Consider the following 20,672-nt stretch of genomic DNA (forward strand, 5'->3'; position numbering starts at 1 on the left):
TAACATTTGCTATCCTCCAATCCACAGGAACTGATCCTGAATCTATAGAACAATGAAAAATGATCTCCAATGCTTCCACTATTTCTAGAGCCACCTCCTTAAGTACCCTGGGATGCAGACCATCAGGCCCTGGGGATTTATCAGCCTTCAGTCCCATCAGTCTACCCAAAACCATTTCCTGCCTAATGTGGATTTCCTTCAGTTCCTCCATCACCCTAGGTTCTCCGGCCCCTAGAACATTTGGGAGATTGTGTGTATCTTCCTCAGTGAAGACAGATCCAAAGTAACGGTTTAACTCGTCTGCCATTTCTTTGTTCCCCATAATAAATTCCCCTGTTTCTGTCTTCAAGGGACCCACATTTGCCTTGACTATTTTTTTCCTCTTCACGTACCTAAAAAAACTTTTGCTATCCTCCTTTATATTATTGGCTAGTTTACCCTCGTACCTCATCTTTTCTCCCCGTATTGCCTTTTTAGTTAACTTTTGTTGCTCTTTAAAAGAGTCCCAATCCTCTGTCTTCCCACTCTTCTTTGCTATGTTATACTTCCTCTCCTTAATTTTTATGCTGTCCCTGACTTCCCTTGTCAGCCACAGGTGTCTCTTACTCCCCTTAGAGTCTTTCCACCTCTTTGGAATAAATTGATCCTGCAACCTCTGCATTATTCCCAGGAATACCTGCCATTGCTGTTCTACCGTCTTTCCTGCTAGGGCCTCCTTCCAGTCAATTTTGGCCAGCTCCTGCCTCATGCCTCTGTAATCCCCTTTGCTATACTGTAATACCGACACTTCCGATTTTCCTGCCTTTCCATTTGCAGAGTAAAACTTATCATGTTGTGATCACTGCCTCCTAATGGCTCTTTTACCTCTAGTCCCCTTATCAGATCAGGATCATTACATAACACTAAATCCAGAATTGCCTTCTCCCTGGTAGGCTCCAGTACAAGCTGTTCTAAGAATCCATCTCGAAGGCACTCTACAAACTCTCTTTCCTGGGGTCCATTTCCAACCTGATTTTCCCAGTCTACCTGCATGTTGAAATCTCCCATAACCACCGTAGCATTACATTTTTGACACGCCAATTTTATCTCCTGATTCAACTTGCACCCTAATGTCGAGGCTACTGTTTGGGGGCCTATAGATAACTCCCATTAGGGTCTTTTTATCCTTACAATTTCTCATTTCTATCCATACTGATTCAACATCTCCTGATTCTATGTCACCCCTTGCAAGGGAATGAATATCATTCCTTACCATCAGAGCAACCCCACCCCCTCTGCCCACCTGTCTGTCTTTTCTATACGTTGTGTACCCCTGAATATTCAGTTCCCAGCCCTGGTCCTCTTGTAGCCATGTCTCAGTGATCCCTACAACATCATACTTGCCCATGACAACTTTGAAATACATTTGGATTGATACAGGTCCACCACTGATTTTACAGAACTCTTGGTTCCAGAACCTTGCCGTATTATTCGTTTTGCCAGACCAACAGAGGTGACGGCTTGGGGCCCGAGATACCAGCCCGCAAACTCGGCCGCCGGACGTTGGCCAAGGGAGCAGATCTGCTGGTTCCGGTCGGGCCTGCGTATCAGAGCAACAGTCAAAGCCGGCAAATACGACCCATCGAGATAGTCCGCTATGGGAATAGATCTTCCGGCTCCTGCAGGCTCAGAGTTCCAGTGCCCTGGCTACAGGGGGCAAATTTGACCCACTGATTGGCGTGGAGGTCCTGATGTGGTTGGGATTGCCATCTCATCCAGCCTAGGCATCACATTTCTGGGGGACCTTCTGGGAGGGGGGGGGGGAGATTTCAAGAGCTCTCGTAATTCTGTCTGGATGGTAGTGGACCTGTATGTGGCTAGAAAGGGATATAGGTTAAATGGGACTCGACTAGAATGCCAAATTGGTCGACATGAATGAGATGGGCTGAATGGCCACTGTCCATGCTGTGTAGCACTAAGACTCTTCCATTCTTTGTTTGAGGATACTACTGCCATGTGCAAAATGACAGCACCATTCTGTTGACGCAACATTACTGAGCAGGCAGATGAAACTTAGAAACATAGAAAATAGGTGCAAGAGTAGGCCATTCGGCCCTTCGAGCCTGCACCGTCATTCAATATGATCATGGCTGATCATCCAACTCAGTATCCTGTACCTGCCTTCTCTCCATACCCCCTGATCCCTTTAGCCACAAGGGCCACATCTAACTCCCTCTTAAATATAGCCAATGAACTGGCCTCAACTACCCTCTGTGGCAGAGAATTCCACAGATTCACCACTCTCTGTGTGAAAAAAAACTTTCTCATCTCGGTCCTAAAAGACTTCCTCCTTATCCTTAAACTGTGACCCCTTGTTCTGGACTTCCCCAACATCGGGAACAATCTTCCTGCATCTAGCCTGTCCAACCCCTTAAGAATTTTGTAGAAACTTGCTAGCTTTCGACTCTCACTGAAATACCATAGTTCCACAAGATAATTTTTTGGCAGCCAACTTTGCAAAACCTAAAAAGCAAAAGTCTCACATACCTTTTTGCCAAGATAGCACACCAGATTAGATCTGACCAGCCTCCTCTTCCTGTACCTCCGGACAGGACGAACTCTGGCGGCAACACAACTGTTGTCTGGTGGCGATGGTGGGATGTTGAGTCCATCTAGTCGCTGCTTTTTACTCAGAATCTCCTCAGTGTCTGAACTATCCAGTGAGCTGCTGTCCAAAGGACTGGAATGCAAACTGTCATGTTCAAAGCAGATTAAAAAGTTGAAATAAGTGATGAAATTAATTCAAATCTCTTTTTTAAATAGTGCTATTTATGAAACAGAACTGATGACAAATCATAATTGCAGAGTGAAAGCAATTATGCAAAATACTGCTCTCTCTTTTGAAGTCAACTATGACCCAGTTATTTGGTAGCACTGTGGTTGGTGAATAAAGAGGTTGTTGATCTCGAAACGATCACAAACATTAAGTGTGGCACTCCACCGCTAGCTGCACTGATTAGCATCTTAACACTGTCGGGCAAGCTCTCCTTCACACAAGGTATCTATCATTTCAGAGGATCATTAAAAGACTTCGCTGGTACTAATTCTGGAAAGTGTAAGGAAAACCTCTTTGGTCATCAAATCCCTATTTGACCCTCAAGCCAAAATTAGGATTTTACCAGGTCATTAGTACATGGCCCTAGGTGGGAGCTCATTTTGCACTGCATTTCCTACTCTGTAAAATTGACGAGACTTCAAATGTACATCAAAGTATATAAAAATTCATAGGGCACCATACAAATCAAGGTTCTTATTTCTTATTCCTTTACTTCAACTGAGAAAGCTGTGAACAAATTTAATAACTCACCTGTTCAAAAGCCCGTTGAGTTGCCTTGGTGGTGTGCACACCTTAGACAATAGTGAAGAGCTTGAAGGGGAACTACAAGAAGGGCTGGACGGGCAAATAAGGTTTCCCAGAGACTGTGTAAGGCGAGAACTCTGAAGAAGAAAACAAATTATCTTAGCTGTTATTGATAAATAACAAACCTTCTCAAAAAGAAACTTTTTATGTATATAAAATTGCCACGTACAGGTAGTTCTGCTATACTGCATGTTTCCATAACATGAATTCTGCGCTACAATACACAGTAATGCTAAGAACTATATACTGCACTCCGTATCTTTTCCCATTGTTCCCTACTTTCTTGAGTTTGAGCTGAGCTAATGGTATATCTGATCTGCTTAGAAAGCATGCAAAACAAAGCTTTTCACTGTATCTCAGTCTACGTGACAGTAATAAACCTAAACCAGATTGGATATAAAGCAGTCGATTAATTAGGGAACACTTCTGTATTACCTGGGCCGAATTGGTTGTAACACGATTTTGATCAGAACTAGACAATAGACAATAGGTGCAGGAGTAGGCTATTCGGCCCTTCGAGCCAGCACCGCCATTCAATGTGATCATGACTGATCATTCTCAATCAGTACCCCGTTCCTGCCTTCTCCCCATACCCCCTGACTCCGCTATCCTTAAGAGCTCTATCTAGCTCTCTCTTGAATGCATTCAGAGAATTGGCCTCCACTGCCTACTGAGGCAGAGTATTCCACAGATTCACAACTCTCTGACTGCAAAAGGTTTTTCTCATCTCAGTTCTAAATGGCCTACCCCTTATCCTTAAACTGTGGCCCCTTGTTCTGGACTCCCCCAACATTGGGAACATGTTTCCTGCCTCTAACGTGTCCAACCCCTTAATAATCTTATACGTTTCGATAAGATCTCCTCTCATCCTTCTAAATTCCAGTGTAAAAACATGAAGAAAGACAACCTTTAACTCACACAGAGCCAGAGATTAAATTGTTTTTAAGCTAACTATGGAAAGAAGTAGAATTATAGTGGGTCGAGGAAGAATGTGGAAGAGGAAGCCTGTTCTGCAACTTGGAATGATTTCCATCTAATGTCTGTAATGTTTTGCGAAAAACTGAATAGGAACCAAGGCATAATTTCAGTAATTTTAGCACTGTATTTAAAAGGCACTGTGTGTTTTTTGTCGTTGCCACAAGGCGTATCTTTGAAGTTTAATATCTGAATAATGAAAACCAAAAATAGCCAAAAACAAAAGTGCTGGAGGAACTCAGCAGTTAGGCAGCATCTGTAGAGATAAATGCACAAACAGTGTTTTGGGTTGGAACCCTTCTTCATAATGATTGGAGGAGGAGAGAAAGCTGGAAAAGAGAAGTGGGGCAGGACAGAGTCTGGCAAGTAATAGGTGCCTGCGGGTGAGAGGCATGAGTCACAGATGGGTGGAGTAAGTGTAAAGGGCTAAAGGTGAAATGGAAACAAGAGTGCTTTGTTATGAAGTAATAAATTGCTACATTACCATGTCTTGCAATGGCCATTAACGTTCCCTGGACCGGCATAGATAGTGCATGCAATAGACTACTCTACTGTTATATTCCAATTTTCTGTTTAAACTGCAGGAACAATTTGGGCTACCAATACTTTAATCCAGTGACCACACACCTGTTTGTCAATGTTCCGCAGGAGAAGAGATGGGCTGCACGGTGAGAGTTCACATTTGTTATTCATAATAGGGGCCTTAACATCAGCAGGTGAAGAGTTGGTGTGCGACTCAGGGCCCTGCAAGCCTGTTGCTGAGGATGTTGTTGCTAACCGGCTTTGGTGCTTCATCAGATCTTCTGGCAATTGTGCATCGCCAAGGACAACAGGACCCTGATAAAAAGCAAAAAAAAAGCAAAATCAAACATTTCAATTAATGCTCCACAAGCTTACTTTAAATCTGCTGGGAAGCAGTGGAGTACACAGCAATAAGAACATATTTTTGACATTTTTGCAAATTATCCTCCCATCTTTTCTAAAACGATTATTTATCCCCCATTCTGTTCTCTTTGACATTGTTTCCCTGAGCTTCATCACAGACTTAGCACCTATCCAGGGAAGAGTCAATTCTTTCAGGAGTTTATTCAACTCTGGACTGAGACAACTTAGCTCATACTGCCCAATGCACCAGGAACTTTAATGTATTGGAGTCGAGAGATAGAGAAAAATTGCGTGGGAAAATGGGGACATCGGGTTGACTAATAATTAAAAGGAATTGGCTCAACGCTGTTGCTCAATCATTTCCTCATATCTTTGGAAATTTATAACCAGACCAAATGACTGCCATTTAATGTCTGCCTTATTAATGAAACAGTTTGTGATGGGAAGTCTGCCTCGTTTATCAAACATTCCGTGAGGTTGGACAAGAGGGTATACTCAGTTACAAATGTGATGTTCTCAATGCCAACAGTAAACAAAGCAAGATGATCCTCTTAATTTAGTATTTGCACTGACATATTACTGGAAAGTATCAGTGGGTTTTTAAAATTTTATAAATTAGCACTGCAATAACAAATGCTAGTGCAAATATATCGCAGCTCCATTGAACACTAGCACCAACATTACAAGAAACATCAGTAGTTTCTTGAAAGCAATCCAGAGGCCTGGATCAATTTGAACCTATAATAGCAGTCAGGGCATTCACATGATCTTGTATCCCATTTTACAAGATAAAATAAACTTAAGATGGACCATCTGACAAGGATCACTGGACAAGTGCACAGAGAGGAAAGGTTTAGAGAGATAAGACAAACACAAGCAGATGGGACTAACATAGATGAGGCACCTTGATCTGCACAGGCAAGTTGGGCCAAAGGGTCTTTTACCATTCTGTATTACTCTATCTGAAATCAGTCACGCCATCAGATTTAGACATGGCAAATATCAGCAATCTTGCAAAGTCCTGCTCACGAATGTATGGAAACATGGCCAAAGTGGGAGAACTGTCCCAAAAATGATGCTTCTGACAACAAACTAGATTGAGTCAATACAATCTACCTGAGGAGAAAGTAGCAGGAGGTGGCGTCACTGTAACATGCAGACAGGAGGGCGCGGCACAAAAGTCCTCAACATTGAACTCATTCATTGAAATATAGGCAATGAAACATTTTACCAATTTATACTAGTTGCTGATAAATCAATACTGTTCTGTGTTGAACATTACTTGAAGAAGCAGCAAGAACAGCAAATACACAATGATACAATGTGTGGGAAACATTGATGTCCATCACCAACAGTTGCTTGGTGACACCATAATCGATAAATTTGCCAAGAGTTGAAGGAATTTGCTCCAGGTCAAGTCCACAGAAGATAGCAAGCATGTGATCAAATCTGAGACTGATATTTTTATTGATGAAGTTGTAAGGGTCGTGGAACTAGTGGGATTAAATGCAACTGAAATATTGTACAGATCAGCCAAAATCAAATTAAATTATAGGAAATGTGCAGGAAGGAACTGCAGACGCTGATTTAAACCGAAGATAGACACAAGAAGCTGGAGTAACTGAGCGGGTCAGGCAGCATCTGGAGAAAAGGAATAGGTGACTTTTTGGGCCGAGACCCTTCTTTAGACTGAGTCAGGGGAAAGAGAAATGAGAGATTTCGACGGTGACATAGAACAATATAGCACAAATGAATGAAAGATATGCAAAAAAGTAACAATGATCAAGGAAACGGTCCATTGTTGGCTGTGGGCTAGGTGATAATGAGTTATATAGACAATGAAACCCACCAAGACGACAGTGAAATGAATACAACAATTAGGGTGGGAGAGCGACGGAGAGAGGGGATGCAAGGTTTACTTGAAGTTAAAGAAATCAATATTCATATTCCTCCAATTTGCGTTTGGCTTCTGATAATGGAGGCAGCCCAGGACAGAAAGGCCAATGTGGGAATGGGAAGTAGAGTTAAAGTGTTTGGCAATGGGGAGATAACATAGGACAAGGCGGTCTGAGCGAAGATGTTCAGTGAAACGATCGTCCAGTCTACGCTTGGTCATGCCTATGTTTAAGAGTTCACACCTGGAACAACGGATACGATAACGGATACAATAAATGATGTTGCGTGAACCTCTGCCTAACCTGCCGAGGTCATGGACAGAGTCAAGGGAGGAGATATAGGGACAGGTGTTGCAACTCCTGTGGTTGCAGGGGAAGGTACCTGGGGAGGTGGTGGATTGGATGGGTAGGGATGAGTTAACCAGGGGGTTGCGGAGAGAACAGTCGTTAGTTTAGTTTATTTTAGAGATACAGCGTGGAACAGGCCCTTCTGCTCCAGCGGTCTGCACTGACCTACAATCCCTGCACACTATCCCACACACACTAGGGACAATTTAAAACAATATCGCCAATTAACCCACAAACCTGAACATCTTTGAGTGGGAGATGAAACCAGAGATCCCAGAGAAAACCCAAAGCAGGTCACAGGGAGAACGTACAAACACCATAGACACCACCCATAGTCAGGATTGTACCCGGGTCTCTGGCGCTGTAAGGCAGTAACTCTGCTGTGGCGCTACCATGCTGCCCTGCATCTTTGCGGAAAGCGGACTGGTGGAGATGGGAAAATGTGACTAATGGCGGGATTCGGTTGGAGTAGGCGAAAATGTCAGAGGTTTAAGTGCTGGACATAGAATCCTCCGGCATTTTTGCCACCTCCAATGGGATCTACTAGTTTCACTGTCGTCTTGGTGAGTTTCACGGTCTGTATAACTCATCACCTAGCCCATAGCCAACAATAGGATGTTTTCACAGGAAGAAGTAACTTTGACCAACTTCTCTGTTCTGGCTCTTTGTTGCAATAACCGAAAACACATCGCAGCATATAGTCCGGAACATTTATTTGCTACTAATTCTGATGATTCTTCCTTTGGTAAACATAAGAATGACTGGGTTAACTGTAATTATAAATCTTCGACATTTAAAGATGTATTAACCTATTACAATCTCCCTCCTGTAGAAAATACATCAATGCATCACCACAAAACATAATGAGTGCAACACCTGGAACATGTTGCTAAATGAACAACAGCATCCTAGTTCTACAATGCATTTTTGAGCATGCAATAAGTGATATGCAAACCAAATCGATGGAATTATATTGAAGTAAAAAGCAATTTTTTGAGCCGTTTCAGTCTCTGTACCTACCTTGTTTGCACGGATCTGTCTGTATATGTCTGTCTGCTGCCGTATTCGGTATTCGAGGTCGGATACCTGAGCTTGCAACCATGTCCAGCGGTTGACAATTGCTGCCCTTTCCACAGCCCATCTCCATTCCAATCGACGGTGTCTGCAAACAAATGAAAATGTGAGGGCTTCTGGAGAATTAGTTCACTGATCATTTTCAATTTCAGTTTCAAGTAGATTAAACAGTTTTGCAAAAATCTGTTATTGTAAAGGGTCCAAAAGACTATTTGAGCACAAAGTTCTGACATGAGAAATATTTAATTGCATTATCCAGGTTTTAGGGAAAACTATACCTGCTGTGCCACTTCAATTAGCACCTAGACATTACAAACTTGATTGGCAGCAGTTTGGGAGATTTATTTCACATACTTCAACAATGATATGCATATCCCAGGAGATTATACACTCTCTATTTGCTATTCCTACTAATTAATCCTACTTTTTAGTTAGGGACATGGAAATTTCCATAATTACATAAGGTACAGAAGTACAAAATATCCAACAGATATCCAGGCTTTATATGTAGAAACTGCAGATGCTGGTTAATACACAAAAGGACAAAGTGTTGGAGTAACTCAGCAGGTCAAACGGCATATCTGGAGAACATGGATAGGTGACGTTTTAGGTCGGGACCATTTTTCGCTCATCCAGTCTGAAGAAGGGTTGCGACCCAAAACGTCACCTATCCATGTTCTCCAGCGATTCTGCTTAGTCTGCACTTTGTGTCTTTCTAGGATTTACATAATTTAACAAATATGGCAACAAACTTAATAAACTGCAGCTTTGCAAGTGAATGGAAAAGACAGCATTTACTACCCATCACCAGTTCACCAATTTGATTTACTGCTTCAGGCCATATAGACTGCACTCACATGGTGCAAACAATATTAAATATAATCTTCTCCCACTCTCAAGTAGAAAAGCGCACAAGTTGAATGGGGAGCATAACAATAGAAGAAAATAGCAGGAGTGCGCTATCTGGTATGTCAAGATTCCCCTGTTATTCAATAGGATCATGGTTGACAAGAACCAGGCCTCAATTCCTCTTCAGTGCCACTTCCACATAGCCCACAATTCCTCAATCATTCAAACGTTGATCTACTTCCCCTTTAAATATTTCCAATGTTCTAGCCTTCAGTCTGATAGAGCAGAGTACTCCAGAGATTCCTCACCTTAATCATAGACTGGTACACCACAGTAACAGGTCTACCAGCCCACACAGCAATGCTGACCTATACTAATCTTACTTGCCTGCATTCATTCCATGTCCCGCTCTACCCTGATTGTTGACATACCTGCGAGGGTGACTACTCAATTACTGTTCGGCCTTCACCACCTCCTCTGGTGGCTCATTTCAGATATGAACTACTCTGTGTGTGAAACATTTACCCCTCAGATCCATTGTAAACCTCCCTCACATCTTAAGCAACTGCATTTTTGTTTCAGTTAACCCTACCATGGGAAACAGGCACTGGCTATCTACCCAATCTATGCCGTTCAATTTTATTTGTCTCTACTGTGTCACCTAGCAGCCTCCTTCACTCCAGGGACAATTTTTTTAAAATCCACTATCTCCTGATAATTCAAGCCCTCCAATCCAGTCAAGATCCTTGAAAATCTTTTCTGCACACTCCTAAGCATAATCAGGTCCTTTCTGCAGTGTGGTGACTAGAATTGCACACTATATTCCAAGTATGACTTAAGCAACATTTTGTATAACAAGAACACACCATCTCAACTCTTACAACCAGTGTCTCAGCCGATGAAGGCAAACATAGCGTAGGACTTTATCATGCTTAGAAAGGAACTGCAGATGCTGGTACATATGGAAGATAGACACAAAGTGCTGGAGTAAATCAGCGGGTACCGCAGCATATCTGGAGAAAAGGGATGAGTGACATTTCAGGTCCCGACCCAATACGTTATCCATCCTTTTTCTACAGACATACGATTTTCTCACCTGTCTACCTGCATTCCAGTTTTCAGGGAACCATGTACTTGCACTCCAAAGTCTGTCTATTCAAAAACAATCCCCCGGGGCCTGACATTCACTGTGTAAGCCCTGCCCTGGTTTCACTTCCCAAAATGCATCACTTGTCAGAGTTAAATGCCATTTTCCATTCCTTTGATCACCTTTCAGGTTACTCTATAATCGCGCCATGACCTTAGACAAACTACTTCACTGCCCACTAACCACTAGTCTTGATATCGTTTGGAACCTGTCCTTTGGAAGATAGAATTCCTTCTTGCCCATTTCAAATGAAATCATCTCATCTTGTAACAATTACGTCTTATTGGAGACCATCCTATCTGTGGAAACAAATCAACATCTGCACTGTCATATCCCTAATGGAATACAGTTACTTATTGGGTCACAGACAGGAAACATGCATCCTCACTGATTGAGGATGAGGGTAGCAGAGAAGCATGCAAATGCCATCACTGGCGCTCCCCTCCAAATAACAGCATCCAGAAATGTTAGCCAACACCATGACTGAACTAGCACCAGACAAATTACTGCGAGGAGGTGCCTCATCACCACTTCAGTTTGGTGCCAAATGCTGACCTTATCATTAAAGCTCATATCCCATGAATGCATAAAACAGATTCCATCGTGTCTGTCAAAAGGAAGTTTGGTGAATAATTGAAAATAATTGTGGGTTATGGGGGAGAATTCATTTTGAGAGTTCCAGGCAGCATATGAAGAAGGGGCCAAATATCTGTAGGATTCTTTGATTAAAAAATGTTAAAGCTAAAGATTTTGCTTTCTGAGAAAATTACTCAAAAATTAAATACACTTAGATATGTAATTAACTAAGTCAATTAAGACAAAAGCACACGTGTACAATTTTGTAACTCAAGCAGGCAAACACTTAAATCATGTCAGGTCAAATTTCAGTTGACAGAAGAAAACTACAAGTGTCAATATCCATTGCTAATATTAGGTCCCATGCAGAGCGGCATCCCCTCATCCAAATCATTAATATACAATGTGGAGAGCAGTGGCCCCAGCACCGAGTCATGCAGAAATCTGCTAGTTACTGGCAGCCAAACAGAAAAAGCCCCCTTTATTGCCACTCTTTGCCTTCTGCCACCCAGCCAACCTGATATCCCGTGGTATCACGTGACATCACAACAGAACACCACTGAGAGCATTTAGTTTAAAAGTTAAATTTATTTGACTCACTCCAATACTCTCGCTGGGAGAGATAAACAGCAATAAGGCTAGGCCTGGGTGCTCCTGTATGGATAACAAATAGCTGCAGCATTGTTACGACTCATTGATCAGGGCCTGGGAGTTCACCAGCCACTCACTCCCCACTCGATGCTCAACACAAATGAATGCACTTTGCCTACCAGCTTTGTCACGAGTCTAAAATGAGAAATGTACCTACTATAAAATCATGTAGTCACCTTTGAGGAAGCCACATATGCACAGCCATGTAGCGATTTATTTATAATGTAATTACAACAATGCTCAGTGTGCTTCCAGTTCCTTGTACTGCCTTGTTCCCCAGAACAGGAGCAAAAGCCTGTGCTTTTTGCTCGCTGAATGCATTCATGCAATTAACTTGGACACTACTTTTAACAAAAATGATTAAATGCAGAAAATACTGGATCAGTATTTGAGATTGTAATATTATAACGATTACAGAAACATGTTTGTTTGACAGATGGGTAAAAAGGCTGCTCAATATTCCAGAGTACCAATGCATCTGGCGTGACAAAGTGAAAGTGCGAAGGGGAATTGCTCTACTGATGATGGGGGAACATCACATAGAGAGAAATCCTGCGGGAGATGGAGGTGGACATCCAGCACGGTCATAGGGAATTGTTTTTAAAGAGGTGATCGGCTTGATGGGATTGTACAACAAGCCCTCCAATAGTAAACTGGAATTAGAAAAGCCATCATGTAGAGAAATCACAGAAAGGTGTAGAAATCATAGGTGATTTTTCCCCCAACATTGACTGAGAATGCCTTGGTGTTAAGGGATTTGTGTCAGAATCATAAAGCACGGCCAACTAATCCATGGCAACCAAGATGCCTCATCTAATATAATCCCATAGGCCTGCATTTGGCCCATATCCCTCTCTAAACTTTCCAAATGACTTTTAAATGTTGTTATTGTGCTTACCTCAATTACTTCCTTTGGCAGCTCGTTCCATATCTCTACTACCCTATGCATGTAAAAGGTGTCCCTCAGGTTCCTATTAAATCTTTCCCCTCTCATGTTTTTGATTCCCCTACCTTGGGAAAAAGATATGTATTCATCCTATTTATGCCCCTCATTATTTTGTACCCTTCTTTCAGATCATCGTTTAGCTTCCTGTGCTCCAAGAAATAAAGTCCTAACCTGCCAAACCTCCCCTGTAGCTCAGGCCCTCGGATCCTGGCAACATCCCTGTAAATCTTTACTGCACTCTCTCTGGCTTAATGGCATCTTTGCAAAAACAAGGTGACCAAAACTGGACACAAAATAACCTCGGAAGTAGGACAGTCGTGAGTCAAACAATGGCCTCAGTTTAAAGACCTTTCTTTTTCCAATCGATTAGCACAGCCCTTTCTCAGAACAGGCTCCCTCCAGGTGCTGTGGTTTCCTTCCACATCCCAAAGGTGTGCAGGTTTGTAAGTTAATTGGCCTCTGTAAACTGTATTACAATCTCCTCACAAGCTACTTCAAGAGAGTCAAGAGTGTTTTATTGTCATGTGTCCCAGATAGAACAATGAAATTCTTACCAAATGCATCATTTGATTTTATTGCCTGCCCTTTAATCGTGAAAGCAATATGTATGGAGAATGTCTGTCAGGTTGGAAAATGTAACACAGCATAAAATGTCAACATGTTGTGAAACTATGCACATTTAAGCATGGTTTTGTCGAACAGTCTAAATTCGCAAGTTACTCCCACAACCAATACTTCAACTTGCCATGGACAGCTCAAAATACATTCCACGGACAAACACCATTGTTGCTTTGGTGGCTATATCCTGCAGCTCTGCCTACACCAACCCCCGCAGTCAGTGGAAATGAAAATGTCATACATTCACTGTTAAAAAAAGAGACAAAGTGCTGGAGTAACTCCACAGGTCAGGCAACATCTCTGGAGAACATGGATAGTTGAGGTTTTGGATTGAGACCCTTCGTCACACATTCACTGTTATTTAGTTGAATTGGGGTGCTGTTGCTCGAGTAAAATTCCAGAGACATATTGAGCATTTGACATTCATCCAATGACATGTTATAACATGCCTGGCTAAGACGTTTGTTGCTGCAAATCCAGAGCAGGAAAACTGTCGGAAATTGTTATTGTTGTCTATGCATTGAATCTGGCTGTAGTATCTCATCATTGTTCCACTCAGACCTCTTTTATAATAAGGAACTCCACTCTTCCAAGATAAGATCTATAGTTTAAAAACTGTACAGTGGAACAGATAGTGGAGCTATTCCCTCACAACACCAGAGACCCGGGTTCGATCCTGACCTTGGGTGCTGTCTGCATGGAGTTTGCTCGTTTTCCTCGTGACTATGTGGGCTCCCTCCAGGTGCCATGGTTTCCTTCCACATCCCAAAGGTGTGCAGGTTTGTACGTTAATTGGCCTCTGTAAATCCCCCCCCTAGTGTGTGGGGAGTGAATGGGAAAGTGGGATAGCATAGGCCTGGTGTGCAATGGTGATCGATGGTGAGCGGTGGGCCGAAGGGCCTGTTTCCATGCATACCTAAACTGAACATGCAAAGAAATCATGTGAACAAGCATCAAAGATGCTCAGTCTTATCCTCTCTATTTGTTGCCTTTGTTTCTCACTCAAACAAATGCCACTGTTGTGCCCAGAGGACAGCAACTTTCACTGGCAATCTAAATCAAAATTGGATCCAACCTACTGTGGGCGGCTTCAAATAGTTCTCCCAGCAGTTCACGACTTAAACAGTAGGAAGTCTAAGACTTCAGTGTTTGCACTGTTGAATGTCAAACTTATGAACTTGCTGACATATTTGGAATGTCACTTTGTCAAATCACCCTGCAATTGGACACATTATGGAAGTATGGTGGTTGGGGAAATCAAAAATTAAATGCATTGCAGATCCTTCAGCAATTCAGACTTGAAGCAAAATCTGAGAACACAAAGATTTCAATGGGGATGACAGGTTTATGGATGTGGGGATATGGGAGTAATGTTACCTGTGCATAAACTGTTTTACATTAGCCGTAATGTTTAATCTTGTTCTTTTTTTAATGTACACTTTTTCAAAATAAGTTAAGTTTCATACATTTCTTCTCAATGTTGGAAGTTAAAAATATTTGGAAAAACGATTTAAACATTTTCTTGGCCAGTTTTTTTCAAATTTCAATACCAGTTTTTTTCAAATTGTCAAAGGTTTTGGATATGTTTTGGGTTGAGATTTCTCATTAGTTCACTGAAGATGCCACAGCCACCAATACCACCGGTGTTGTTATATTTTCTCACTTCTCACCCGTATTTACATTATTCACTCTCACATATCCATTAACCACGCCAATTCCCTTGCGAATCCTGAGGGGACCCGAGAGGCAATTTTCCACACATAGGGGTATTCATATGTAAAATGAACTGCCAGACAAATTAATCGAGATGAGTACAATTACAATGTTTAAAAGCCATTTGGACAGGTACATGGAAAGGAAAGATCGATGGATATGGATCAAACGTAGGCAAATGACACTCATTCAGGTAAGCAACTTGATCTGCTTGGACACGTTTGGCCGAAGAACACACTTCCATTCTATATAACTATTTAAAATGAACAAAACCAGCACATCTTTACTATTTGAGGAACCAGGGGGAACAACTGGGAAGAACCATGTGATCACAGGGAGATGTGCAAACTTCCAATGATTCAGACAAACAAGTCTAGCCTTTAATGATTAAATGTAGGGGTGGGAGTAATCTGATCCTATCGGGAAGTCCATGGACTCTGAACCTGATCCTGGGTCTCACTCTTATCCAAAAAGAAAGGCAGGTGAAAGCATGATTTGCTAAAAAACAAACACAAGCACAAAGAGGTGTTCTCATGCATGAATCATAAAAAGCTAGCAAGCAGGTCTAACAAGTAGTTGAGAAAGCAGTGTATTGGTCTTCATTACAAAGGGATTTGTGTTTGAAAATAGGGAGTTTTTGTTGCAATTGTTCAGAGTGCTGGTGAGGTTTTGCTGAGAATACTGTGTACAGTTTTTGTCACCTAACCTAAAAAGAGATGTATTAGCTTTGGAGGCAATTCAAATTAAAAAAATTAGCAGGCCAACTGAGAGGGTTGACCTATCATGAGAGACTAAATAGTTTGGGCCTGTATTCCATGCAATTTTCGAGAATGTAGGAAAATTTTGCACAACATAAAGGATTGCTCAGACATTTCTTCTCACATATGATGGTGAATCACTCCTGGTAAAAGCTGCAACATTAAAAGCTGCATCTGAAGAAGGGTCTCGAAACGTCACTCATTCCTTCTCTCCAGAAATGCTGCCTGTCCCATTGAGTTACTCCAGCTTTTTGTGACTAACCGGTTTAAACCAGCATCTGCAGTTCCTTCTTCAACATTAGAAGAATTTGAAGTGGAGGTAGATAAATATTTGTGAGATGGGGAAAGAGGTGTATGAAGAAATGGCACAGAAGAGGAATAGATTATAATTGATCAACTAGTGGGGCAGGTTTGAAGCCTGATGGCTACTCGTGCTTCTCTTTTCTTGCATTTTTATAAGGCCCTTCCTCTTGTTTCTGCGAATAATTTGATGCTGACTTGGAGCTCTGCCTCCAAACATGCACATATGTTAGCATTGCCTGTGAAGTGTTAACTGAACCACTGAGATAGGCTGGCGTGACATCTGGCGAGGAGACAATAAAAGTTCAACAGCTTCCCATTTATCGTGCATGATTTCTGCATTCCAGTAGAACTTGGGATAAACACAGAGAAAAGTGTTGGCCATGATCTCCTGACTTCCCCTTTCTAAAGTCAACGATCCGTTCCTTGGAAAAAAGGAAGCGCGAGTCGGGGACAGGAAATTCTCACTCATTTGCAGATTCATACCTTTTAAATAATAATCCGCTGTTTGTTTTCTCTCACCCAAGTGCAAGACCTCACATTTCCCAACATTAAACAACATTTGCTATTCTTTTCACCATCTTTCAATCTAGCTGATAAACTTAAAATAAAATTCAGAGAGGAATCGGCTAGATACGTATCCAGTCTTTTTCCCCCAGGGGGAAATTGTAAATTCTAGAGGGCATAGTTTAAGGTGAGGAGAAGGAAACTTTTCAAGCAGATTTACAAGGCAATTTTTTTTTAAATTACTCAATGAGTGGTAGGTGTATGGAATGCAGTGCCGGAAAACTGATGGAAGCAGATACAACAGCAACTTTTAAGACACATTTTGGCAGACACATGGACATGAAGGGAATTGAGGGATACAAACCACGTGCAGGCAGATGTGCAATTTAAATAGGCATCACCATGAGATCATAAGTGATAGGAGCAGAATTAGGCCATTCTGCCCATCAAGAGTACTCTGCCATTCAATCAAGGCTGATCTATCTCTCCCTCCTAACCCCATTCTCCTGCCTTCTCCCCATAACGTCTGAAACCTGTATTAATCAAGAATCTATCCATCTCTGCTAAATGTATCCACTGATGACCACCACAGCCCTCTGAGGCAAAGAATTCCAGATTCAGTCAGAGAGTAACTTTTTCAGTTAGAGAGTTGTAAATCTGTGGAATTCTCTGCCTCAGAAGGCAGGAGAGGCCAATTCTCTGAATGCATGCAAGAGAGAGCTAGATAGAGCTCTTAAGGATAGCGGAGTCAGGGGGTATGGGGAGAAGGCAGGGACGGAGTACTGATTGAGAATGATCAGCCATGATCACATTGAATGGTGGTGCTGGCTCAAAGGGCCGAATGGCCTACTCCTGCACCTATTGTCTATTCACCACCCTCTAACTAAAGAAATCCCTCCTCATCTACTCCTAAAAGAACGTCGATTAATTCTGAGGCTATGACCTCTAGTCCTAGACTCTCCTACGAGTGAAAACATCCTCTCCACATCCACTCTATCCAAGCCTTTCACTATTCTGTATGTTTCAACGAGGTCCCCCTCATTCTTCTAAACTCCAGCGAGTAGAGACCCAGTGCCGTCAAACACTCATCATCTGTTAACCGATCATAATCCGCAGACATTGCAGGCTGTAGGTCTGTGCCTGTGCTAAACTGTTCTATGTTCTGTCTACCTCCCACTGCAGATTCACATTGTCCTATCAGTGTGCCCGTCCAACAATTTTCTTATCATCGACATATTTCTTCCTTCCCGTAGGTTAAAAGTTTAAATCCTGAGCAAATGATGATCCCAACCTATACAAGAAACCCAAGTGCGACCTTCTCAAAGCCAGTAAGGATGTCAAGAGACAATTCCAGACCCAGCTAGAGTCCAAGAATAACCACAGACACCTGTCAATTGTGGCAAAGCCTGCGTGCTATAACGAGCCACAAAGTAAAGTCAAGTAGAAAGAAAACACACAAAGGCCTCGACTTCCGCAGAATGCTAAGGAAATTTGGGGTGTTCCCAATGACTCTTAACAATTTCAACAAATGCACCATAGAAAGCATTCTATCCGGACCCATTCCTTCGATCCAGAGACGCTGCCTGTCCCGTTGAGTTACTCCAGCATTTGTGTTTACCTTTGCTGTAAACTAGCATCTACAGTTCCTTCCTACACTCTCCGGAGACATCACAACTTGGCATAGTAACTGCTCTGCCCTAGACCACAAGAAGTTGAAGTCTTGTGAAAGCAGCCCTGCCCATCACACAAACCATCTTTACCACATCAACTCCATCTATGCTACACGCAGCCTTGGGAAAGCTACCAAAATAATCAAGGACCACTCACAACCTGGTTATTCTCTCTTCTCCCCTCCTCCCATCAGGCAAAAAAAGCTTGAAAGAGCGTATCACCAGATACAAGAATAGCTTCTTCCCCTCTGTTAGCCAACCTTTGAACATTCAGGAAATTCATCCTTATCATCCATTCAATCGATTTTGTTTCAACCTTTCCATTTTTTTAATCTGCATTTCTCTGCAGTTGTAACAATATTCTACACTGTTTATTTCTTTTGCACTACCTGATGTATTCATACTCATGAATGGTATAATTTTCCTGGATAGCATGCAAAACAAAGTTTTTCACTGTAACACAGCACATGTGAAAATAATAAACCAATAGAGAGGGCGAAAAACTCATCCCTCTGCAAGTTACCACCTTCCTGTCTGAAGGATCAATTTATTTATTAGCGGAATCAGGGGGTATGGGGAGAGGGCAGGAACAGGGTACTGATTGAGAATGATCAGCCATGATCTCCAAAGACGTACAGGTATGTAGGTTAATTGGCTGGGTAAATGTAAAAATTGTCCCTAGTGGGTGTAGGATAGTGTTAATGTACGGGGATCGCTGGGCGGCACGGACTTGGTGGGCCGAAAAAGGCCTGTTTCCGGCTGTATATATATATGATATGATCACATTGAATGGTGGTGCTGGCTCGAAGGGCCGAATGGCCTACTCCTGCACCTATTGTCTATTCCAACTCTATGCTTTCGATGAGATAACCAATTTTATGCATAGGCACTTATGTAGCACCTTGCTAAGTACCTTTTGGAAATCTAAATACACTACTGTGAGGCTTCCTTCTCTCCATCAATTCTTATTGTTACTTGTTTGAAGAAATATCAATATCTCACTGCAGTCTCAGACCATCTCGCACACCATCCATGAATCTTCATGTCATCCACAAACTTATTGATTAGTCAAAAGAAGTGTCACGATCCTTAACGTCATCTATCCAGTTCACCTCACTGATGTTGCATGACTTGGCGAGTTCCTCCAGTACTCAGGATTCTAGCATCTGCAGACTCCACAAGTGTGCCTCTACAAACTTATTGATCTTCCCTCTTACATGCACATCCAAATCATTCACGTATCTACACAAACAGCAAGGATCTCAATACCAATCCTCTGGATACAAGACACAGAACACAAACACAAAAACCTCTACCATCAGTATAAGAAAATAACTGCAGATGCTGGTACAAATCGATTTATTCACAAAATGCTGGAGTAACTCAGCAGGTCAGGCAGCATCTCGGGAGAGAAGGAATGGGTGACGTTTCGGGTCGAGACCCTTCTTCAGACAGGGTCTTGAGTCTGAAGAAGGGTCTCGACCCGAAACGTCACCCATTCCTTCTCTCCCGAGATGCTGCCTGACCTGCTGAGTTACTCCAGCATTTTGTGAATAAACCTCTACCATCACCTCTATCTTCTAAAAGTCAGTTAACCAGTTCCATGGTTCACAACAATGTATCCCTCTTGGGATCACACTGTCCCAAGCCAACCATTAGCCTCTCAGGGAACCACCCTGCCCGAGGTAATCTGTTGCCAGCCCCGATTGTCCTGGTCTTTATTTGCTTCGTTAGCAGCCAGTCCTTTGACGTAAAGGACAAGGATGCCCCCCTCACCCGGCCACTCTCCCTGCTACAACCAGTCTGAAAGGTCCCGACCCAAATCATCACCTCCCCATTTTCTCCAGAGATGCTGCCTGACTTACTGAGGGCCTGACCAGCTGAGATACTCCAGCTTTTTGTGTCTATCTTCGAGTTACTCCAGCATTTTGTGTCTATCACAAGTATTAAAAAAATTGTTTCTTGTCATGGCTAGATAAAAACATGGCAATCCTGCCTCCTTTTAGGCTTTCAATTGCTTCAATCAAACAAATAAGACTGAAGGCATAGCAACTAACTCATGATCATAGACAAAAAGATTAGAAAGCTGCCAATTTCTGCGGTTTAATAATGACAATTGAAGGAAAGAATTTATTCACAAAATGCTGGAGTAACTCAGCAGGCCAGGCAGCATCTCAGGAGAGAAGGAATGGGTGACGTTTCGGGTCGAGACCCTCCTTCACACTGATGCCAGGGGGGCGGGACAAAGGAAGGATATAGGTGGAGACAGGAAGATAGAGGGAGAACTGGGAAGAGAGGGATAGAGGAACTATCTAAAGTCGGAGAAGTTAATGTTCATACCGCAGGGCTGCTAGCTGCCC

At 42.4% G+C, this 20,672-nt stretch overlaps 1 protein-coding gene across 1 annotated transcript in view; it reads right to left on the reverse strand.

The window, feature by feature from the left end:
* Positions 1–20,672, reverse strand: part of LOC144592968 (KAT8 regulatory NSL complex subunit 1-like) — a 79,411-nt gene that overhangs the window by 27,114 nt on the left and 31,625 nt on the right. Inside the window, exons 2-5 of the mRNA XM_078398352.1 lie at positions 8,524–8,665; positions 5,003–5,212; positions 3,347–3,477; positions 2,527–2,731 (exon numbers count right to left, since the gene is read on the reverse strand). Of these exons, the coding sequence (XP_078254478.1) occupies positions 2,527–2,731; positions 3,347–3,477; positions 5,003–5,212; positions 8,524–8,665 (688 nt within the window). The remainder of the gene's footprint in view (positions 1–2,526; positions 2,732–3,346; positions 3,478–5,002; positions 5,213–8,523; positions 8,666–20,672) is intronic.

Source organism: Rhinoraja longicauda, chromosome 4, assembly GCF_053455715.1.
Source record: "Rhinoraja longicauda isolate Sanriku21f chromosome 4, sRhiLon1.1, whole genome shotgun sequence".
NCBI classification, from domain to species: domain Eukaryota; kingdom Metazoa; phylum Chordata; class Chondrichthyes; order Rajiformes; family Arhynchobatidae; genus Rhinoraja; species Rhinoraja longicauda.